Source organism: Cygnus olor, chromosome 2 (genome assembly GCF_009769625.2).
Source record: "Cygnus olor isolate bCygOlo1 chromosome 2, bCygOlo1.pri.v2, whole genome shotgun sequence".
Taxonomy (NCBI): domain Eukaryota; kingdom Metazoa; phylum Chordata; class Aves; order Anseriformes; family Anatidae; genus Cygnus; species Cygnus olor.
In genome coordinates this window covers 61,566,124-61,586,332 of record NC_049170.1, presented here as the reverse complement: position 1 = coordinate 61,586,332, position 20,209 = coordinate 61,566,124, and the positions used below count along the sequence as shown (strand labels likewise).

Genomic DNA, 20,209 nt, shown 5'->3' with positions numbered 1-20,209 from the left:
GTTATTATTCATTATCAATTTAAATGCATAATATCTGCTTTTCTTGAAGCGCTTTAGAAACAAGTGCTAGGTAGGTCTGCTGATGTGCCCCTATAATAAACACAAGCTGTTTTACAGCAGAGTAAAGTGGGTCCTGGAGGACTCAAATTATACAGCACTACACAGTAACTCTATAGTAGATATGGGATTGAATGGACTGTCTGATGCTGCTCCCAGATTTATAATTAAAAACATTTTTAACCCTGTGGTCTAGAAGACATCTTTACTTAACGGTGTATACACGTAATGAAAAGAGATCCCTCCCCTTCCTGTATTCTCATGCTATTTTATAGTCTCTAGGAGCTCACCTGTATGTAAGGATGACAGCCACTGCCATGCCCCCTTTTGTTATCGCCCCTTGTTTAGCGAAGAAATACAGCCAATGCAGAATCTTGAGACACGAAGCACTTCTTTGATTTGAGAAAACTATTACTTAAAAGGAAGCTATCACCAAACTGTTCAGAATGTTCCAAGTAACAGGATTTTGCATCTTCATCTGTTAACATACACTATTTCAAATTAAACTCAAATTCTCATTATCCAATTGTTCTCTCTCAGACTTTGTTCACCTTATTTCAACACTTTGATGAAGTTTTTTCCTGCTTATTCCAAAAAAGCCAGAGACAGAGACATTAGGTTTGGCTTAACAAATACCAGTTACAGCTCACAGCACAGTTATGCTTAATTATTAATATAAAATATTCCTTATTGATGAATGCATCTATTAAAATAGACCACCTACTTTCTAAATGGTAAAATACCAGAGTTTTCCAACAACCTGGAATAAACTTGATGCTTGTAATTAAAGTATTGCAAAGCTACATTTGCAGAGTTACAAACTGCCTCAGAAAACTATCACCACAAAATAGTGACAGGTCTTCCCACAAGTATCTCCTCTGGTAATTTGTTTCAAACCTCATGGACTATCCTGTTGCTCTGAAAGGGGAGTGGGTGTTAACCTAAGGGTTGCAATTATATGGTTCAATTTATAGTAAATGCAGTATGAACTCAAACTGTTATAGCAAGAAAAACCAAGTGGACCTCGACTTGTCCTCCAGCACCTGAAATTTCATTTGAAATAATATCTGTGGGAGATCAGATTTTTCCCTTACAAAAGAAATGCTGAGTTGACAGGGACTGCACCAGTTTTAAACTGCGTTCAGTGTCACTGGGTCAGTCAGAGATCAGAATCTGAAAGTTCAGATCTAGAAAAATATTAGCAATTCTACAACTTTGTTTGGGACTGCAGCATTAAGGAAACTAGCTTGGCATAAAAAAAAAAAAAGATTAAAAAAATAAATAAAAAGCAAGACAACCATGTCTGGCTAGATTTAAAGAATTTCAAGCAAGTTGATTTTTATTTTCAACACTGCCAGGTCCTTCTTATGAAACCACAAGCCATACTGTGAGCTTCTTACTCTGATTTAGCAGCAATTTGCATGAGTAATGCAACCAAAGAAAGTAAGTTATGATGAAAGTCCCTGCTTATTAAAGAGTTCACAGTACGACTTTTACTGTTTAAATCTTTAATATTAAACACGTGATAATACTTACCACAGAAAGGCTACACTAACTTATTTACTGGAGATAATAGCTAATCCTTGCACTCAGGCAAGGAGACCTGCTGTGGATATTTAGGTCAGACTACACAGAACTCATGGAAGCTCTGAGATGTAAATCTCCTGCTGGTAATAACTACTATAGAAACATATTAGTTGGTCTTTGATTTCCAAGTGTAAAGTGCCATGTATTGTTCTTTTATTGCCCTTATTCAGTTCATTCCTCTAAATATCATAAATAGCAATAAATGTTATTTATATATCACGTAGCTCCCTATACGTCTGTTCAACTCATTCTTCAATATAAACTGCTATGATGCCAAGATACTTTTGCAGTTAAGACACTGGGAGAAGAGAAAAAGTGTTACAAACTGTTAAAAATTCATAATTATACTGTAAGTATGAACAAAAATACTTAGACGGAAGACATAACTTCCCTTTGGCTTCATTCAGATACTGTAAGGAAGATAACTTCACTTGCTGTCATGCATTAACCGCTGTCATGCTATTACACAATTCTTGTTCAGCGTGTACTCTAAACCACATAGTATTTTGTGCTGAAAATGTTTCATAGAGTATTTTCCTCTCTTCCTCTGTATACTAAAAATTGCTTTCTTTTAATGAGTTTAATCTAACTAAGCACAATAAGAAAGTTAATTTAATTATGTATAGTTAAGCGGTCCAAACGTTTGCTAGTCCATTAGGGACAATACAAAGCAAATAACATATTGCAGGTAAGATTAAATATTGTTCTTGCTAACCTCTGTTGCAACCTTTTAATTTTGTATAGCTGCAATGTCAGAAAGTCTCATTGGTAATATATACTGCCCACAAACCACATCAGGCGTGGAGTCTTCTGGTGTGGTCTATTTAGTATGTGCTCAAGCAGGAGTCACAGTGGAAGGTTAAGTATAGGGAGATAACTGTGGAATATTATGAAATAACAAACCACTGTGAATGAGGCTGCTTTAGCTTCTGTGGTGTTGGTAATCTAGAGTACACAATGTGTATTTATAAAACATTCTCTTGTTGCTATCGCCTTACACTTTGCAAAACAGCCATTAAAGTATCAAGCAGTTTTGGAAGCGATTTCTCTTACCTAAGCAGACTGACAAACTTCAGAAGCAAAGTGGTATTTCTCTGGAGATCAGAGGAGAAATTGCTGCTTGAGGATAATACCTAGTCTCTAAAACCAAAACTGGAAAAGCAAACATCATCCAGGTAAACAGTGGTTGCTCAACAGAAGCCTCAGAGCAAAGAGAACAGATAGGTGGTAGACTACAAACACAATCTGGAGCAGAGAGACATGACCAGCCTTCTAATCACTCTTGGACCAAATGTGACTAAAACTTCTGAATTGCACGTTCAAAGATCTGCACCTTTTGAATGTTTTGTCTCTTCTTAGCACTGATTTAAGTATACATAAATCCAGTTGTATCATTTGTGTAGAGACACCCTAAGATGAAAAAAGTAGAAAGGATCAAGACAAAAGCTTTGTTACTTGGTGCAGAGGAAATAATGAGGCAGGGAAAGAGTCTTTGTATATGTATTTGGGAAGATTACACTGCAAAACAGTAATAACTCCTATGAAATAAACTCTGTTAACAACAACTAGTAATTTTACTTCTGGTCAGTGAAAATCAATTTTTGCTGCAATGGAAGAATTTGCTGTTTTGTTAATTTAGTCTAGCACTAAGACTTCTCAAAGGTGAAGGCTACTCAAAGATAGAAATACTGAAAGCACAAGAAAAGTGAGATTTGCCTCCAATGTTTGCAGAGAAGATGAATATATTGAATGTATTTTAATAGCTTGCTTACTAAAATGAAATGTTTCCTTTAAGAATGAGAAAGATATCGGGTACAATACAATGCAATACAAAATATTCCTATTTTTAGAAATACAAAATTCAAATTGTACAATTTGAATACAAAAAATACAAAATACAAAAGATATTGTTATTTTTAAAATCAAAGCCAAGAATTGTTTGCTTTTTTACCATCACTTTACTGACTGCTATTAACAGAAGCTATTAACAGAATTCTAAACATAGGACTAAAAATCAGATCTCACAGTGCAAATACAGAAGAGATGAAAAAAGGATTAGAAAATGGCGTCGCTGTGGAGATAACAGCATGGTATTGAGAAGTAAGAATAGTGGTACTCCCTAATGTTAAGGATACAAGTACTGGGTCTTCAGCACACTATTGAAGTGACACTCGCATCTTTATGATTCTTCCCATAGAATTGGGATATTCTATGATTCTATGATTCCCTTCCAAATGCTTTTATTACAGCAAACTGCAGTAAGTCTACTCCCCACCAGCGAGAGGCTGTGAACAGCAGCAGTTCACAGCAGCTGCCCAGGGATAACAGCTTCTACTTCTGCACCTTCTTTCTCATCTTACCCTTACTAAACCTCTGCCAGCTCCACTCCTTTGTCTTCTCTGTGGTAAACCACCGACTTCTCACTCCTGGGGTTTCACCCGGCTGCCTGGCGCGTGGTGAGGGCAGCAGCTTTCCGGGGTGGCCAGCCAGAAGAGGTGAGGTTGTGCCCTTGTGCTCCCTGTGTGGCACCTGGGAGGCCCCAGTGCCTCCCACCAACTCCTGACCTTGTGCAGACTTAGCACAGTGCCAAGCAGGGGCTGACAGCAGAGCAGCTCGGGCAGCCACTGGCGTTACTCTCTGGGCAGCATGTTGTGCTCTAAACTGTACTTTTGTGATTCAATTGTTATCAAGGAAATAATTTCAAGTTAAAAGCATCTGGATTTTGATTTTTACAGAATTTGTAAGCCAAACTCTCACACTTCTTATCTTAACAAAGCATGATGAGGGCCGATGTGAAATAGTTTGGTTCAGTTTTGTTCTTGAATCTTACACGAAGTTGCCAAAAACAGAGGCAGCAAGTAAAATAATTGTATCTAAGAAAAGGCTAGATGAGTTTCAGTTTGTATAACTGGATAAATATATTGATTACTGCACTAATATCAAACATCTTCTTTAAAACTCTTCTTGATCCCAACCATTTCTCAGGTGACTTTTTCGGAAACATCCCTTAGAAGCCTTTCTGGATGCTACTCCTCTAAGTCTCACAAGGATGAACAAATACAGCCTTCAAATAGCTAACCTGAAAGAAGAGTTTCTTATTAATTTTCCTCATAGAGCATGAAAGTTTTTTTTTTCTTTTGTGTGGGAGGAAAAGGTGTGTACATTTTAACAGTAACAACATATTATATAGTTGGCAAGCCACTTTTCTCCTCTGTCTTCTCTGTGCTAGGTTATATTCCAGACATATTACTACACTCGTTGATGACACAATAACCATTAAATAGTTTCCAGCAACTAAATTTTAGTTGTATCAAACAACTTATGTCTCGATAGCAGTTATCATCCCACTGGTTATGTCCAGTACCATTTTTTACTGGCAACCCAGCCAAATGTCCTCTCCGTAACATAGAAGCAGATAAACACAGACGCAGAACTGGTTGTTCTAAAAATGAACCTAGCTGTTTTTCTTACCAGGAATTGAGAACTGTGGTATCTCCCGCAGGAAACAGGCAAAGCTTGAAAAGCCAGCATACATTTTACTTGTGCTGGTCTGGTAGCTATTTAAATTTCTTCTCGAAGGTTTTGAAGTAAAGCAGACATGGAGAGTTAGTAAAATGCTGTGACATCGTCGGTAAAGCAGCAACCTAACAACATGAAATGGTTGTTTAAGTAACTGCTTGCCATAAGACATCATAATCTGTTTGAGATTCCATTTAGCCTAGTTTTGATATTTAATTTATGAGTACTGGATGTTCTGTTTTTTGTATATATATACACACGTATCACATGCATGTACATGCACATATATATATACAAATAAAAGTTATGATTTCTGTTGATGATTAGAAAAATTCTTAAATGGGTTGATTAACCTTTTTATTTTTACTAATAAATCCTCAAAATATTTATTTCAGTCTTAGAAGAATCTGATGTTTGTAACAAAGTAGTAAAACTGACCTGTTGCATAAAAACTTAAGGTGTGATCTAAACTATGATTTTGCTTTGAAAAATCACTGTTAAAGCAGTATGAAAAAAAATATATTTTCTGTGTCTTTGTTCTGAGACCAAATGTGCTTTTTGTAGTCATGTAGAGGTCATTTTTTGATTTTAACCAAATTGCCCACAAACCCAACCTTGGCTCTTGTAGTCAACCAACACTATTTCTTGTTCATGCCTCACTTCCTGTAACAAAAGTTCTCTCTGCCAAAGTGTCCTCATCATAATTGTGTAATCCTTTTTTTTTTTTAAAAAAAAAAAGTGATGCCCTTGGTGATGCCTATGCAAACTGAATTGAAGTTGTGTAAGAAACCAACTGGCTCTCTTAACTGGATGCTAATAAACAAGTCTGCACAAGAAAATATAAACCAGTTTGTACGTTCTCTCTCTCTTTTTAGCTGAGTTGGTCTGTGTAGTTAATAAGAGTACAAGATATTTAGGACATGAATCATCACAAAATTTACTGGATCTGCTTTTGAATACTACAGAAATGTTGAGCAAGACTGTCATGTCACTCTTCGGAATTAAATCATGCCTGGAAGCAGAATTGCTGTATATACATTTGCAGTGACATCTGCTTGCTTTTATACTGCTTTTATACTTGTTCGGTCTAGAAACAATAGAAGACAGATTCTGAATCTTGAAACATCTGCAGTTTCTTTGTTTAAATCATTCTGGCTTTTGCTAATATAATTCAAGAAGTCTCACAGAGTAGTGTATGTATCATGCATAGGTGTAGTTTAGCATGTCCCTTAACAATCATGGTTAGTTGCATGATTTTCCTAAAAAAAAGAAAAGAAAAGGTAAAAGAAAACCTTAGAAAATACAAATAGTCTTGTTTTATTATTATTAACAAATACTGAATACAAAGGTTTTTTAGATCAGAACTGTACAATACATATAGAAACATAAAGACTTACTTTTTACTCCTTCTGGGTCATCAAGGCCACAACCCTCAGACAAATACAACAAAGCACGCAGAGATAAATTTGCCACAAAATCCAAACAGCTGATGTTCAAGCTGTAAAATGGAAATGGAAACGTTTTCAAATTATATATCCACTTTTCAGTTCAGACAGTTTTCTACTGTTTCAGCTAGACCCATAGTCTTGTAGTAGTTTCACCCTGTAACTGAATAAAAGATTCACATATTGTCTTAAGACTGAAGAGGGCAGGTTTATTTTATAAATCTGAGCAAAGTAAATGAGTAAATGATTAAATGAAAGCCAAATCAACTGGTTTGACTTTACAGACAAGTAAGGCAGGGTGTAAACTATACTGAATTTAAATTAATTACTATGAATTTAAATGAAGTACTATGAAAATTTCTTTCAACTTTTTACATTGTCCTTTGTCATTGTTTTCTAGTGTTTGAATTCTGCTAACATAGTATTTCTCTGATATCTTAAGATACCTTAAGAACAGAAACTTACTACACAAATACAAAAAAAAAAAAAAGTATGATAGTCCTAAAATTTCAAGCATTGGAGTTACTGCTCTATTCATAATTTCTCAAAGCTGTTTTTGCTTTAGATGTTGGGTTCTTGGGTGCATGTATATTATACACAAATACTACTTAATTTCCACTCTTCCAAACTTTCTACATGTGCTGATTTTCAGTTCAGTAAGTAGAATTATTAAACCCAATCTCCCAATCTGCTAAATTTGACTGGGCTTTTTCCTCTCAGGAGTGCTGAGCGTTCATAGCTTCCATTGACTGAAGTGGCAGCATCTGCTCAGGACCTGAAAAAAATGTGCCAAAGGCAATGGTGATTAAGCCTACAGGAAAATACCAAGATACCTTTGACTGGCTTTCATAAGCAATACATATATTTGACAATCTCTTTTGAAAAAAAAAAAAAAGGGGGGGGGGGGGAGGCTGACAAATTTAACATTTCAATTTCCGGGTTCCTCTTGCTTCTCTAACACTGTATGAAGGAAGCATCCACCTTCACCTTCAAAGCATGATACAAATTAATGACGGACATACAAAGAAGTGCACTGAAGCAGCAAGCAGCAGCACACAGGCTCAGTGCTAATGGAAAGGAAGCACCTCTCTCAAGCTGCCTTTCAGTTACTCCGTTTGGTTGCTTTTTAAATGCGTTAAGCTGACAGTCAGCTTTGCTGCTGGAGAACATGAGGTGAAGGCTCAGTGAAGGCTATTTTTGTTATATGGGGAATCTGTTATCTTGAGATTTAGAAGAGAACTGTAAAGGAGTCAGTCCTTCATGTAGGAAGCAAAGATAAAAACAGTACTTTAATTCTTTTTATCTTTTCCATATAAATTAAAAATCATAGTAGGTATCTCTTAGTTATGTTAATAGCTTGTTCAGCTTGGCATAGCCAGAGGGACCTCTGTAGTTAGTCAAGGTAATTTGTGTTGTGGGGCATAGGGGACTTCTGATAAACGCCTGTTACATTTCCAGGTGTTATAAAATCTAAATGTAATGAGGGAAGTCATGTTTAAGCTTTACGTTCTAATGACTTGTCTACTTAATACATAAATGGTCAAAAAAGTGACTAAAAATACAGATGAGCACATACTAAAAGACCCACGTGTTTAGTTGCTTATGCATAATTTAGACATTGCTCATTAGTTTTTCAGGCTCACTACGACTATGTAAGAGTGAGGTGATTTCCTTTTTGTGGCTTGTGTGTCAACACCAAAATCAACTACATAATCTTTCTTTTTTTTTGGTGATACAGACTGAGTTTTCCACAATGATATCAGGCATAGGTTAATTGTTAGTATGTACTTGTATCAAACAAACCAAATACACTTAGGAGTATATGTATCAAGTCTATAAGGATGACAATATCTAGATTCATAGGTGTTTTTACATTGGCATAATAATGAAAAGCTTTATATGAAAATTAAATGTACTGCTATGTAAATATAAAAAAATGCAAATTTTTAAATAAGACTTTAATTTCTAAATTTAGTTTTCACACTATAACTTCACTATTAAAAAAGACGTTTCTAACAAACTCTCAGCCCACAAACACTGTTAAGGTATTTTGATATTTATATATATCTAAATGGGATCAATCAAAATAATGCCTATGTTCTCCTTATTTTTTAAGGAGCACATCTTTGGAAACCAATGCTAAAATTTTTCAAGTATAAAATGGATACAGATCCATAGTGATCCTATAAATACATTTCCATCATAAAACACAGCATTCCTGTGCTTAACTTATTTCTAAAAGACTTTACAAATAATTTAGTGACAAAAACAAACAAACAAACAAACAAAAAGCTAGGAAGTGGAGAGTTCTGTTTTCAATTGTTTGGTAAATTACAGAACCACAAAATGGCCGAGGTTGGAAGGGACCTCTGAAGATCATCTAGTCCAACACCCCTGCCGAGCAGAATCACCTAGAGTACATTGCACAGGACGGCATCCAGGCGAGTTTTGAATATCTCCAGAGAAAGAGACTCCACAACCTCCCTGGGCAACCTGTGCCAGTGCTCTGTCACCCTCACAGTAAAGAATTGCCCTCTCGTATTGAGGTGGAACCTCCAGTGCTTCAGTTTGTGCCCGTTGCCTCTCGCCCTGTCGCTGGGCACAACTGAAAAGAGACCAGCTCCATCCTCTCCACATCCTCCCCTCAGATACTTATACACATTAATGAGGTCTCCCCTCAGTCTTCTCTTTTCCAGGCTAAACAGGCTCAGTTCTCTCAGCCTGTCCTCATACAACAGGTGCTCCAGTCCTCTCATCACCTTCGTAGCCCTTCTCTGAACATACTCCAGTATCTCCATGTCCCTCTTGTACTGGGGAGCCCAGAACTGGACACAGTACTCCAGGTGTGGCCTCACCAGGGCCGAGTAGAGGGGGAGGATCACCTCCCTTGACCTGCTGGCAACATTCTTCCGAATGCACCCCAGGATACCGTTGGCCTTCTTGGCCACAAGGGCACATTGCTGAGTCGTGGTCAGCCTCCTGTCTGCCAGGACTCCCATGTTCTTCTCTGCAGAGCTGCTCTCCAGCACGTCAGCCCCCAATTAACAAATCTGCAGTGAAAACAGATGTTTTCTGCAAAAGATTTTATTTAGTTGGAAATCCACCTTTCTGGGAAAACATTGGAATACCAAATTTTCAGTTAGCTCTATCCACGGTTACTCAACAAACAGTCTAACCCTTTCCCTGCTGAGGATGCAAAGGATCTGACCCAGAAGACCTTGCACAATTCTCCTGCTGGAGAGCACCAAAAAGATCTGTGGGTGCTAATTCCCATCACAGTGCATCATATGTGCATAATTCTTACTATGCCCTACAATTTTTTGCACTATTAAGAGTAAATGAGGTTAAGTGGAAAGACTAAAGCTCACTGGTTCTGTTACTGGCACTACCAGAAACCCTCTAGTCTTTCCTACTATTTGGTAAATGTTTTATGCATACAAAAGTCTTACAGAAGTCTGATAAGTCTTTTATTTCTCCAGTGAATTCTAGAAGACATTATTAAATAATGTCATGGTTATGTTCAGCATCCAGTCTGTATGCATTTATCTTTGTAACTATTTCAGTTATTCTCTTAAAAGTCTTAGATTATTTCCCACCACTTACATTTAAACCATACATCCCTTTACCTACTCTTTTGAATGTAACTGAAAATCAAAATTACTTTGAGTAACGTTGAGTGTTTCAATGGAACTGGTACTGAATCAATTTAAAGAACTAAAATTTCACAGGAGGATGAGAAATGCTAAAGAGAAGGAAAGAAAAGACATTCAAAACTTCACAAATAGTAAACATAACACAGGAAAATATATTTTTCTGTAAATTCTCTCATCAAAGCTGCTTCAGTGACAAAATCTCTTTAAAACTCTATACAAATTATTGCAGGAAGTTGACATTATTGAGGTAACATACAACAGACTTAGAAATTCATCCCAGATACACTTCCTTAGGTGATCATTACTCTAAGTATAGCTAAGATTTTACCCACGGAATGGCTCAACAGAGCAAAACAGTTTTAGAGAGAGCTTTCCAGGGAAAAGAGAGAATACATCAGCAGGCTAAATAACATATGAGGAGCTTTACAAGAACAAGCTTTACAGTAGCTTCAATAAGATTTTGTTTAAGGTAGATTCATAAATCATTTTCTTTTTTGTAACTGAGGCCATTCCACAGCAAAAGTCCAATGTAATTTCATTTTCTGGGTTCTAATTGAAGGTCTATAATTAAAACGTAGGTAATCTGACTGTTTAACTACTCATTAATGATGCTGAACTCAGAATTGCTACTGTGACATCTTGTACCACTGTCTGCAGTAGCTGCTCTGTGTATACACTGCACTGCGCACTGCTTTTCAGTAAAGCAAAACAATTGCTCTTTCAAGCCACAAAAATGCATGTCTGCTCTCAAGGAGACATGTCTTTTGCTGCATCATTAAAGAAAAATGTGCTGCCTGTGATATCAAAAGACCAAACATATGCAAATCCCAATGCTTCAACAGAAAAAAATGTACAAACAAACAACTGAAAACATTTTTCCCCTTTATATAGCAATCTATTGACAGAGAGTCATCCTACGGAGACCTGGGACATCACACAATTCATAAGGTTCCACACCAAGTCTCCACTCAAGAAGGAACAAAATATTTCTACCACTAGCTAGACCAAACAAAACCACCTGAGACACTAATGAAGAGTCTCTCCATAAGCCCCAAAAGTCAGTACGTGAGTCCTTCTGTAAGAATCAACCTCAAATAACTACATAGTTTTAAAGCCAGTATTTTTTTCATGTCTTTCCTGCTGATGTTCCAGGATAAACTTCTCCCTCTGCAACATCACTTCCTTTCTACTTCATCTCTCTGCAGTGAGATCATCAGCTATTACAACAGAAATTAATACGATGTTAAAAATAAGCATGGTGTGGCCAAGCTGTATGAGGAAGGAGACTAAGACACTGTAGCATTTCTCAAATAGAAAGTTATAAAATACTAAAGAAACTCAAGGAAGTTGCTTTATGTCTGCTGCAGTAGATTTAATTCACTTGCACGTCCCGTTTTTTTTCCTTCATGTTCATCCACATGAGCTTATTTTAGTAAGACATTTGACCTCTGCCAAGGGCTCTTGGGAATATTCTTGAGTCTTGCCACTAGGCTTGTCATTGAACAGCGCTTTTTCATTCTTGTGCGGTTTCAAACATGCAAAATACCATCTCCAGCAGACCCCTGATCATCTTTATGTTCTCAGTTACCCCGCACTTGGTGACCTAGGTGTTAAAGAAAATGCCTACAGATTTGATCCTGTTTCACAGCAGAAACACAATTTGTGTGTGAACTGAAATATATTTAATGGTACAGTCCTTTATTTCCATGTGTTATTTCATATCCTTAGGAACTCTGTTGTTTGCTTATATGTAAAATGTACTAGTATGTAAACCCAGCAGTGTGTGGGGCAGCATGGGACAAGGTTTAAACACTTTCCATAGGATTTTTGCCCACAATCCTGCCTGCCACCATCCAAGCAAACCTCCCAAAAAAACCTCCCTTACATGGCGTGTCAGGTAAGGAGGGCGGGAGCAGGACACAACTTGGCGGGGGACAAAACCAACAGGACCATTCCCCGGAGACCCTCTGAGGCCGAACCCGGCTGCTTGGCCTTCGGTCAAAACCAACCCCTACGTAAAACCAGTAAGCAAACTAACAAGAAAAGAACAAAAACCCCAACCGCCCCCCCCACCTCCCCTCAGCGCGGTGCCGCCATTGCGCACGCGCATACTCCCCCCCCATCGCGTCGCGCCTGCGCACTCCGCCTCAGAGCCCGCCCCGTATCCTCCTCTCTCCCCCCTCCCCTCCCGCCCCGCGCTGCCACCGGTTCGAATCCCGGCGCCGCTCCCCGCCGGCCGCCACCGCCCGGCCTCGCAGGGGCGGGGAGAGGAGGGCGGCCCGCAGCCGAGCGCGGCCCATCCCTGACCCGAGCTCCGGTTCCTGCGCTTCCCGTGGCCGGGAAGAGGCGGGGAGGAGAAAGGCGAAGCGTGAAAGCCGGAGCGCAGCTGCCTGGCCCGGGCCGCCGGCCGCTGCCCGCCCTGGGGCGGCTCCAGCCTCCGTCCGGCGGGCGTGCGGCGAGCCCGGGGCCTGTGGGGAGCCGCGGGGCCCTTCCCGGCGGGGCGAGGCGGGGCGAGGTAAGGCACGGCTGCGGGCACGGCAGGGAGGCCGCGAGGCAGCGGGCGGGGCTCGGCCGGCCGCGGGATGTCGGCCCCGGCCCCCGTGGGGTGCCCCTCACGGAGCCTCCTGGCCGCTGGGTGCCGGGGAGGAGGAGGAGGAGGAGGAGGAAGGAGTCCCGCAATCACAGCCGGCCGCGTCCCGTTGCCGTCCCCCTTTGCAGCGCCGTTCCGCAGGGCGTGACCCTCGGCCCGGCCTTGGGGCGCCTCGCCGGGGCGCGCCTCGCTCCCCATCACGGTGTGTTTTTTTTTTCTCCTGCCGCTATTAATGCAAATAAAGTGATGATGAGGGGGACGGGCACCTTCCTGGGCTTGGAAGGAGCCTGGAGACGGCTCTGGGCGGTGATCTGCGTCCTGTGTCGTTAAGTGGCTTCCAGTTTTATCCCTAGTGTGTTGCTTGGAAGGGCAGCGTTTTGATGATAAATTTTGTAAAACCAGCTCTATTACAACCTCCTCATTTCGAGGAGAGACCTCTAGCTGTCTTCAGCGTGAAACACAAAGTATTATCAGTTACGTTGCTTCAGAGTGTCAACATAGCATTGAACATCGCTGGAGCTTTTTTTCTTTTTTCTTTTTTTTTTTTTTTTTTAACAAACTTCCTGTAGGATTAAATGAATGCTTCTCTGGTGAGTTCTATAAACATTAATTGCGCCTTGAGTTTAAAGTGTTCAAATATATTGTGGCCCAGAAGCAGATATCTTCTTTATGTACGTTTACTTCCTTGGTTAATGTAATTGTTTAGTGACGATGTAAGAGCAGATGAAAGGTGCTCTGGCAGTACAAGACAGTTAGACATACGTGACATGCTTTTCCCATTGTCTTACATTACCTAGATTTAAAGATGTTTGCCTTCAAGTGTGAAGTCAGTTTTACCTGGACACAACTCCCGGCTGTAGCGGAGAGCTTCTGCATAGAAGACAGTTGTGGGAAATGTCAGGTGTAAGCTCGTTGACCTAAATGTCAGTACTTCTTGTGAACTGACTCCAGAGGAGCTCGTTTGCTTTATGACTCAGACTCTGTAGAGTCTGACATAGTACTTTAATGCATGAAGTTTTAGAAAGTGCTGGTTAAATTGGACTCCAGGTCACAGGAGGCTGTGTAGGGCATGCTAAGGGCTAAAACATAAAACAAACTAGACTTTCACATGGTGTGCAAGTTGTGGTGTATATATATCTTTTGATCATGATTTAAAAATTTATATATTAATGAGTTCCTCTGGTACATAATGCCCAGAGAGGTTGAGAAACCGATAACAGATTTGATGCTGTGTTGTTGTCTTTGAAAAATCCTGATGTGAACGGGAGTGGTGGTAAGTTACAGGTCAGCGCAGCTCAGTAGCGTTATAAAAATTATCAGAGATGCTTTCTGAGAAAGTAATCCAAATTTCTTATTGCAAGCATCTGGAAATTGCTTACCAAGTAAGTGTATATAGTGGACAGTTCGTGTTTCTAAGTAATCTTGTGTGTTCTTTGTCCTTCTGAATAGTGAGTAGTGGTGTGACATTGTGCGGATGGTGAAGTTGGTGCCTTTGTGTTAGGCATGCTGAGTTAGAGCTGCTGCCCTGGCAGAGTTGAAGGGGCCCCTCCCGAAGGGCCTAACAGCCGCTGCCACCAGGGGCTCCTCAGCAGGAGATGCCAGCTGGTGGGAGAAGCTTGCAGCAGTGGCTTTCCTTCATTGCACTGTAATTGTAGCAAGAGTGTAGGCGTGTTCTAATATTAAGTTGTTAATGGAAAAATAACTTAAATAGTTGCAGCTTGTTACTGAATGTGGGCTGTTACGGTGGGGCTCTTTGTTTGTTTCATTCATTAAAAAATGGAGTCTAGATATAGTAGCAGTGTGTTGTGTTTTTTTTTCCAGTGAGTAATGAATCATTCTTCTGCAAAATGACAGAAAGGGTGCCCATTTTGAAAAAGCTGACAGTGTAAAAATGTCAGTTGCTTCATTTTAGAATAAACATGGAAGATTCATGTGACTGTTTTTCATTGTGCATTCCCATATTTTTTTCACGGTGTTCATTATAGTACTGTAATTTCCTCATATTTTAAAATCATATTTGATTTTCTTAGTTTGTTCTTGCAGCATTTATGGTAGCACTGATTCTATAAATGTCCAACTGTGTTATGCTGCTTCTCTGAAACCTACGTATGCTTTAGGTTGTGCCTGTGCCCTAAGACAGGCTTAGTTGAGAGCTTTGCCAGTACTTCTTGTCACTGATGATAACATTTTTTTTTATCATCTTACGGAGTAATGCTATCAATATTTGCAGCTATTAGCAGATGACTGGCAAAGAATTCGTGCTTCATAAAATAAGTGCCACTGCTTGAAGTTGTATTGCTGCACGATGTCTCAGAATTATAGTAATCTGCAAAGACAGAGGAAGGTCACCAAGGTAGGTCGGTGGGTCTGTAGGTGCCTGGTACTCCTACAGGCCTGTAGGATGCATTGGTGCAGTTACTGTCTTGCATTGCGTTAAGTTCACCAGCACTAGCCAGGCATAATCACAGATTATGGCTCCATCAGGCAGCCCTTTTCCAGACTGCATAATGTTATTTTGGTTGTCTCAATTGTTGACCTTCTGTTTATCCACAGCTTCATAACACTCAGGAACTAAGGGATTTCAGCTCCCTCTAAGGAGTTGCTATTCTGTTGTTAAATACCGTGAATTGAGAAAAGAAGTTGTATTTCTCAGCTTTTTAAATGGCAAATAAACTGGGAATATACTGCACTAAAGGGGTAGATTGGAAAGGTGATGGTTAATCCAGTGCAGGCTGACAACTGCACAGAGGGTAACTTTTCTTTTTTTATTTCCTGAAGAGGCTGACATGAGCTTGTTCATTCAGAGCAGAAGCTTTGTGCCAACGGATTCAGAGGTGGGACATGATTTGAGACGAACAGGTTTTCTTGTCTTTTTTTTTTTTTTAATGGGAACACTATTCATGAACTGGAATAACTACCTCCACCATAATAGCAAGCACTGTAATCTTTTGACAGATGGTAATTTTCTGTCTTTGCTTTTTCCTTTAATGCTAGGCTCTTTTATTTGTATTTTTATTTTTATCTTTTTTTGGCAATGATTGTAGTTTCAGATAATCTTTTTCTGGTTAAGGTTGTTATGAATGAAAACTCTGAATAAGTCCTTAAATCCGTTACATGAACAACTGCTGGTTTCCCTTTCCCGCTCATCCCTTCAATAGGTTATGGTCACCCTGTGGAAGTAGTATGTGCAGCTCCTCCTTTTGTTTCTCATGTGCTCACCTGGTTGGTGTCACCAGCCTGATGTTCAGGCTGTCAACAGAAATTCTAATTACAAAGAACATGCCCTTGCATAGGGGAATTGTATAGGTGCATCCTTCTAGGGAAGACTCTTATATTAGTCTTGCATAATTAAATTGTCATATTTTTTATTTCTGTTTCTCCATTCGAGCTTGGTCTCACAAAGCACTGAAGGCTAAGCATGTAAGATTTGTGATTTCCAGTGTGATTCTTTCTGTTCCCTCTCATGTAAATGCTACTTCTGCTGGTTTGCAATAATAATACCTCAGATTTGTTTGTTGAGCTGTGTTGCTAGAGCTGCAGTTTCATGAGACAATTCTTTAAAATAGCTGGGTTGGGAGTGTTCTGCTGTGCGTGTTAACTTTTAAAGCTTTGCTTTAATTGCAGGATGGTAGCTTCCATACCTATGAAATAACCAGCATTCATCTGTTAAAGTAAAGGGCAAGTGTTCAATTAACTTAAGAAGTATATTTAAGTTCTTCAATTTCAATTCCATCATTGCATCATAATGCTGCTACTTAGCTCTTTCTTTTTAGTTAGGTGTTTGAAAAAGCTTTTGCTCTTTTTAGTATATTTTATGAGTTTATTCTTTTAGCATATTTAGCATTTGTGGAATTGTCAGAAATCAAAATGAGTTACTGCTCTTTGTTTTATCAGCAACCTGCACTTGCATTGCTACTTATGTGGGTGTTTTTCCTTCTACTTCTTACATTCATCCTCCTTATTTATTACTGTGTTTCTAACATTGTTCATCCATGTAACCTTCATTCAGAGTCTTTTCTTTTAGGCTTTTACACTGTTTGATTTCAAAAAACTCCAGCCCTCCTCTGTGTTCAACTCTGCCTTCACTGTGTTTGTCCTTATGAAATCAAAGAATTTACCCACTAATTTAAATTGAACCGTCTTGTAATTGAAGGTAATGATGCAGATCTTTGGGTTTTGTTGAGAAAATGCTCAGTGCTATGTCTTATTGCTTAAAAAAGGCAGATAAAATGGTGTAGCATAGACACGTATGTACTCTAATACTGTGAAATAACAATTGGCTTATATTTTATAATGAACAACTTCCCAGTAGTATTTATCTGTCATGTTACATGTCAGGGATAGTTAGTCATTTGTAGAAGCAGGAGCAGTTAGTGCTCTCACAGTATTCCACAGAACCTCCTTTACAGTCCACTTACGGATAGTTAAAGTAGAACAAAACACTGACTTTGCAAGTGGACAACTACGTTTGTGCAAGAAACTGGGTGTTATGGACAAGAGGTCCATCTCCTTCCCCAGATTAGAAGAACTGCTAGCTCGGACTCCTGCATTAGGAAACTGCGAGGCTGGTTTGAGCAGCCAGTGGTTCTAGAGCAGGGCTGCTCTTTTCTGTTGTTGGATCAGATACACAGAGGATTGTTTCTACACAGGTGATTTTTTTTTTTTTTAAGTGTTTTGTGGTGTTACTTGAAAGAGAAAAGGAGGGTTTCAGGGTGTTTATTTATAGCCTGTTCACACTGTAGTATCTGAATGCCTCACGTGTATGTGATGCCAAATACACTGGCGTAGACCCAGGCATCAGGACAGGTGGTGCCACTGAAGGTGGTGAGTGATAGGGCCTTAAAATGTGGAGTAGCTTGTTTTACATAAGACAGGTCACTTTTTTTTTAGGAAGTGAAAGAGAAACAGATTACCTTTAGTTTAGTCAGAAGGTAATAATAAGAATAGGAAGAAATGTTAAACTCGGTGAAGCGATAAAATTTATATAGGTCTGAAGTGAAGAAAAATGAGAGAAGGAACTTGAGAGATTTCCTCACAGATCTTCTGGTTTGTCTGGGGACTTCAGATTTCTTTTTTTTTTTTTTTTTTGGAATGAAATACAACAGGATGTCACTTCATCAGTTGTGTAATATAACATGTAACAGCCTACATTAAGAAATCAAACATGTAATAGGTGTGACTTGGGAATTCTGAGCTGTGAGTGCAGCAAATTATAATGTAGTTTCCCTTCTACAGTTCAAGATGGCCAGTGTAACAAACTGTTCTTCATGTGGTTGTGCTTTGTTTTGGAGTTCTCTTTGGTTATTTTTGGTGAAAATTCTACTGTTATAGCATATTTTCAATGTTTTATATCGTGCAGCAGAATAATTTTTCCTGTAACCTGCAAGTTACAGAAATGAAGTGCCTAAGGAATATTTTTGCTCACATCTGTGAAATATTTGGCACATTATTTTTTTCTGAGAAGTAACGTCTTGATATACTTAATAGAAATAGAACTAGATCTCTTTAGTACTGGATCATACAACAAGGCATGAAATACTCTGTGATACATCAGCTTGATTAAAAGTTAGGTGGAATGGAAGAAATTGTGATAAGGTTCTCGAGGGTTTATAAAACAACTTGTTTAAGCTTGTATTGAAGGTTAGTTTCAAAGCTGTCTGCGATAACAATTGTACAATCATAAAATCTTGTATCTCGGAAGGAATCTCTGGAGGACACCCCTTGCTCGAAGCATGGTCGGTCAGAGCTGGTTGGTCGGGGCCCTGTCCAGTCAATTTTAAATCTTTTCAGGTCTTCAGGTTTCAGTCTCTCCAGGCCAATGTTTTACTGTCCTCTGTTCTTCAAGTCTAGGGGCCTCTGTTTACACACCCATCCTGTTGGAGATGCTCTAAATTTGCCTGATTTCTTCTTGCACCCTGTGCTGTCCACCTGTTTCCTGTGGGGAGCTCACGGCCTCCAGGAGGGACGCTGTCTGGCCTGGACAGAGGTTACAATGCAGAGTCAGCGGGGGGACTTCTGGCAGTGTCAAACCAGGCTTTGACTGCTGCCAGTTCCTCTCTAAGCCTCTCCCACTGGTACAGATTTTTGCGCTTTTTTTTTTTTTTAAAGGTTTGTCTCATTGTTTCAAATGGTTCTTTGTAATTCACTAACTACTGTTTAATCTGACAGTCCTCATGCTCTTCATTTTGACCAGTTTTGGGCAAATACAATCTCAGACAATCTTATGTATTTGATTCCCATGTGCACAAATTCATATCTTCATATTTTTTATTATTTAGGTTAAAGGTGGGCTTGTGAGTACCCCCAACATGTCCTCTGCCTTACTGAGCAATGGCTCTACTGTTTTCTTCATCTTTCTTTTGAACCCTCTTTCTTTATGGTAGCCTTTTTTGTTGTCTTTAGCAGCCTTTGCTAGTTTTGATTCCATCTGAACTTTGCCTTTTCTAACTCACTGTTGTATACAAAGGCAACACATCTGTATGTCTTCTAGGTCGTCAGTCCCTGCTTTCTTTGCCAGGATTGAGCTCAGTCAGGAGTTTTGTGCTTATCCTTGGTGAGCAAGCGTGGCAGACAGCTGGAGGGGATGCCGCACTGCTGCACAGGGTCTTCTGCACCTGCATGCTGCTGTGAGCTTGAGATGAAGTTCCTTTTGTCCGTTCATTGCTATTTATATATACGTTAAATACTTACTATTGGTCCAAACATATTATACTAAAAATAGCTATACAACCTATTATATTTAATTCCTGAAATCTGCCAGCTAAGAGAGTCTCACTGAATTCACTAACTCAAGTTAATTGTCTATTAGAAGTGGTATGTTGTTCAAATGATGTCCACAAATGCAGTTCAAGTCTATCATATGTGCAATTATTCAGCAGTTTTAACTTATGTAGCAAATATTTAGTGAAGTAATACAACTCTAAACATGCAAATTAAAAACTTCATACTAATTGATCTTTCTTAGTAGATAGGTTTGAATTCTGTTGCTTGCATGAACTAATTTATCTTAATAACATAACTTCTTGTGTTGTTTTATGTAGACTAACATATAACCTTGTGAAAACCTTCTGTAGTAGGGGACTATAACGTTATGTGTTGACGTAACTTCTACTTTGTGCCTCCTCTGCTTTTTTTACTTGAAACGAGCGAAGAATGATTACTGAAGGGAGATGTTGATTTTTGGAGACCTTTCTCCCAAACAAGGTCAGCTGGCGGTAGTTCTGAGCTTGAATTTTTGCCCCTGAGACATCATCTCCAAACTGCTTTCTGGATGTGAATATCTAAATTCATCTGAGTGCAAAATCCAAGTTTACTTGCTTCTTTTTGAGACTAAAAATACAGTCGCACTGAGTAGCCTG

At 39.2% G+C, this 20,209-nt stretch overlaps 1 protein-coding gene across 28 annotated transcripts in view; it reads left to right on the top strand.

Annotated features, from left to right (window-relative positions):
- The first annotated feature begins 12,434 nt into the window (after window positions 1-12,434).
- Window positions 12,435-20,209, top strand: part of LRRFIP2 (LRR binding FLII interacting protein 2) — a 53,910-nt gene continuing 46,135 nt past the window's right edge. For 21 of the 28 annotated variants that reach the window (XM_040547739.1, XM_040547734.1, XM_040547732.1 and 18 more), the window contains exon 1: window positions 19,369-19,477. In XM_040547739.1, coding sequence (XP_040403673.1) covers window positions 19,435-19,477 — 43 coding nt within the window. In that variant the 5' untranslated portion in view covers window positions 19,369-19,434. Of the gene's footprint in view, window positions 12,777-12,810; window positions 13,054-13,419; window positions 13,442-19,368; window positions 19,478-20,209 lie in introns of those variants that run through there. The other 7 variants (XM_040547740.1, XM_040547736.1, XM_040547712.1 and 4 more) reach the window with 6 other exon arrangements.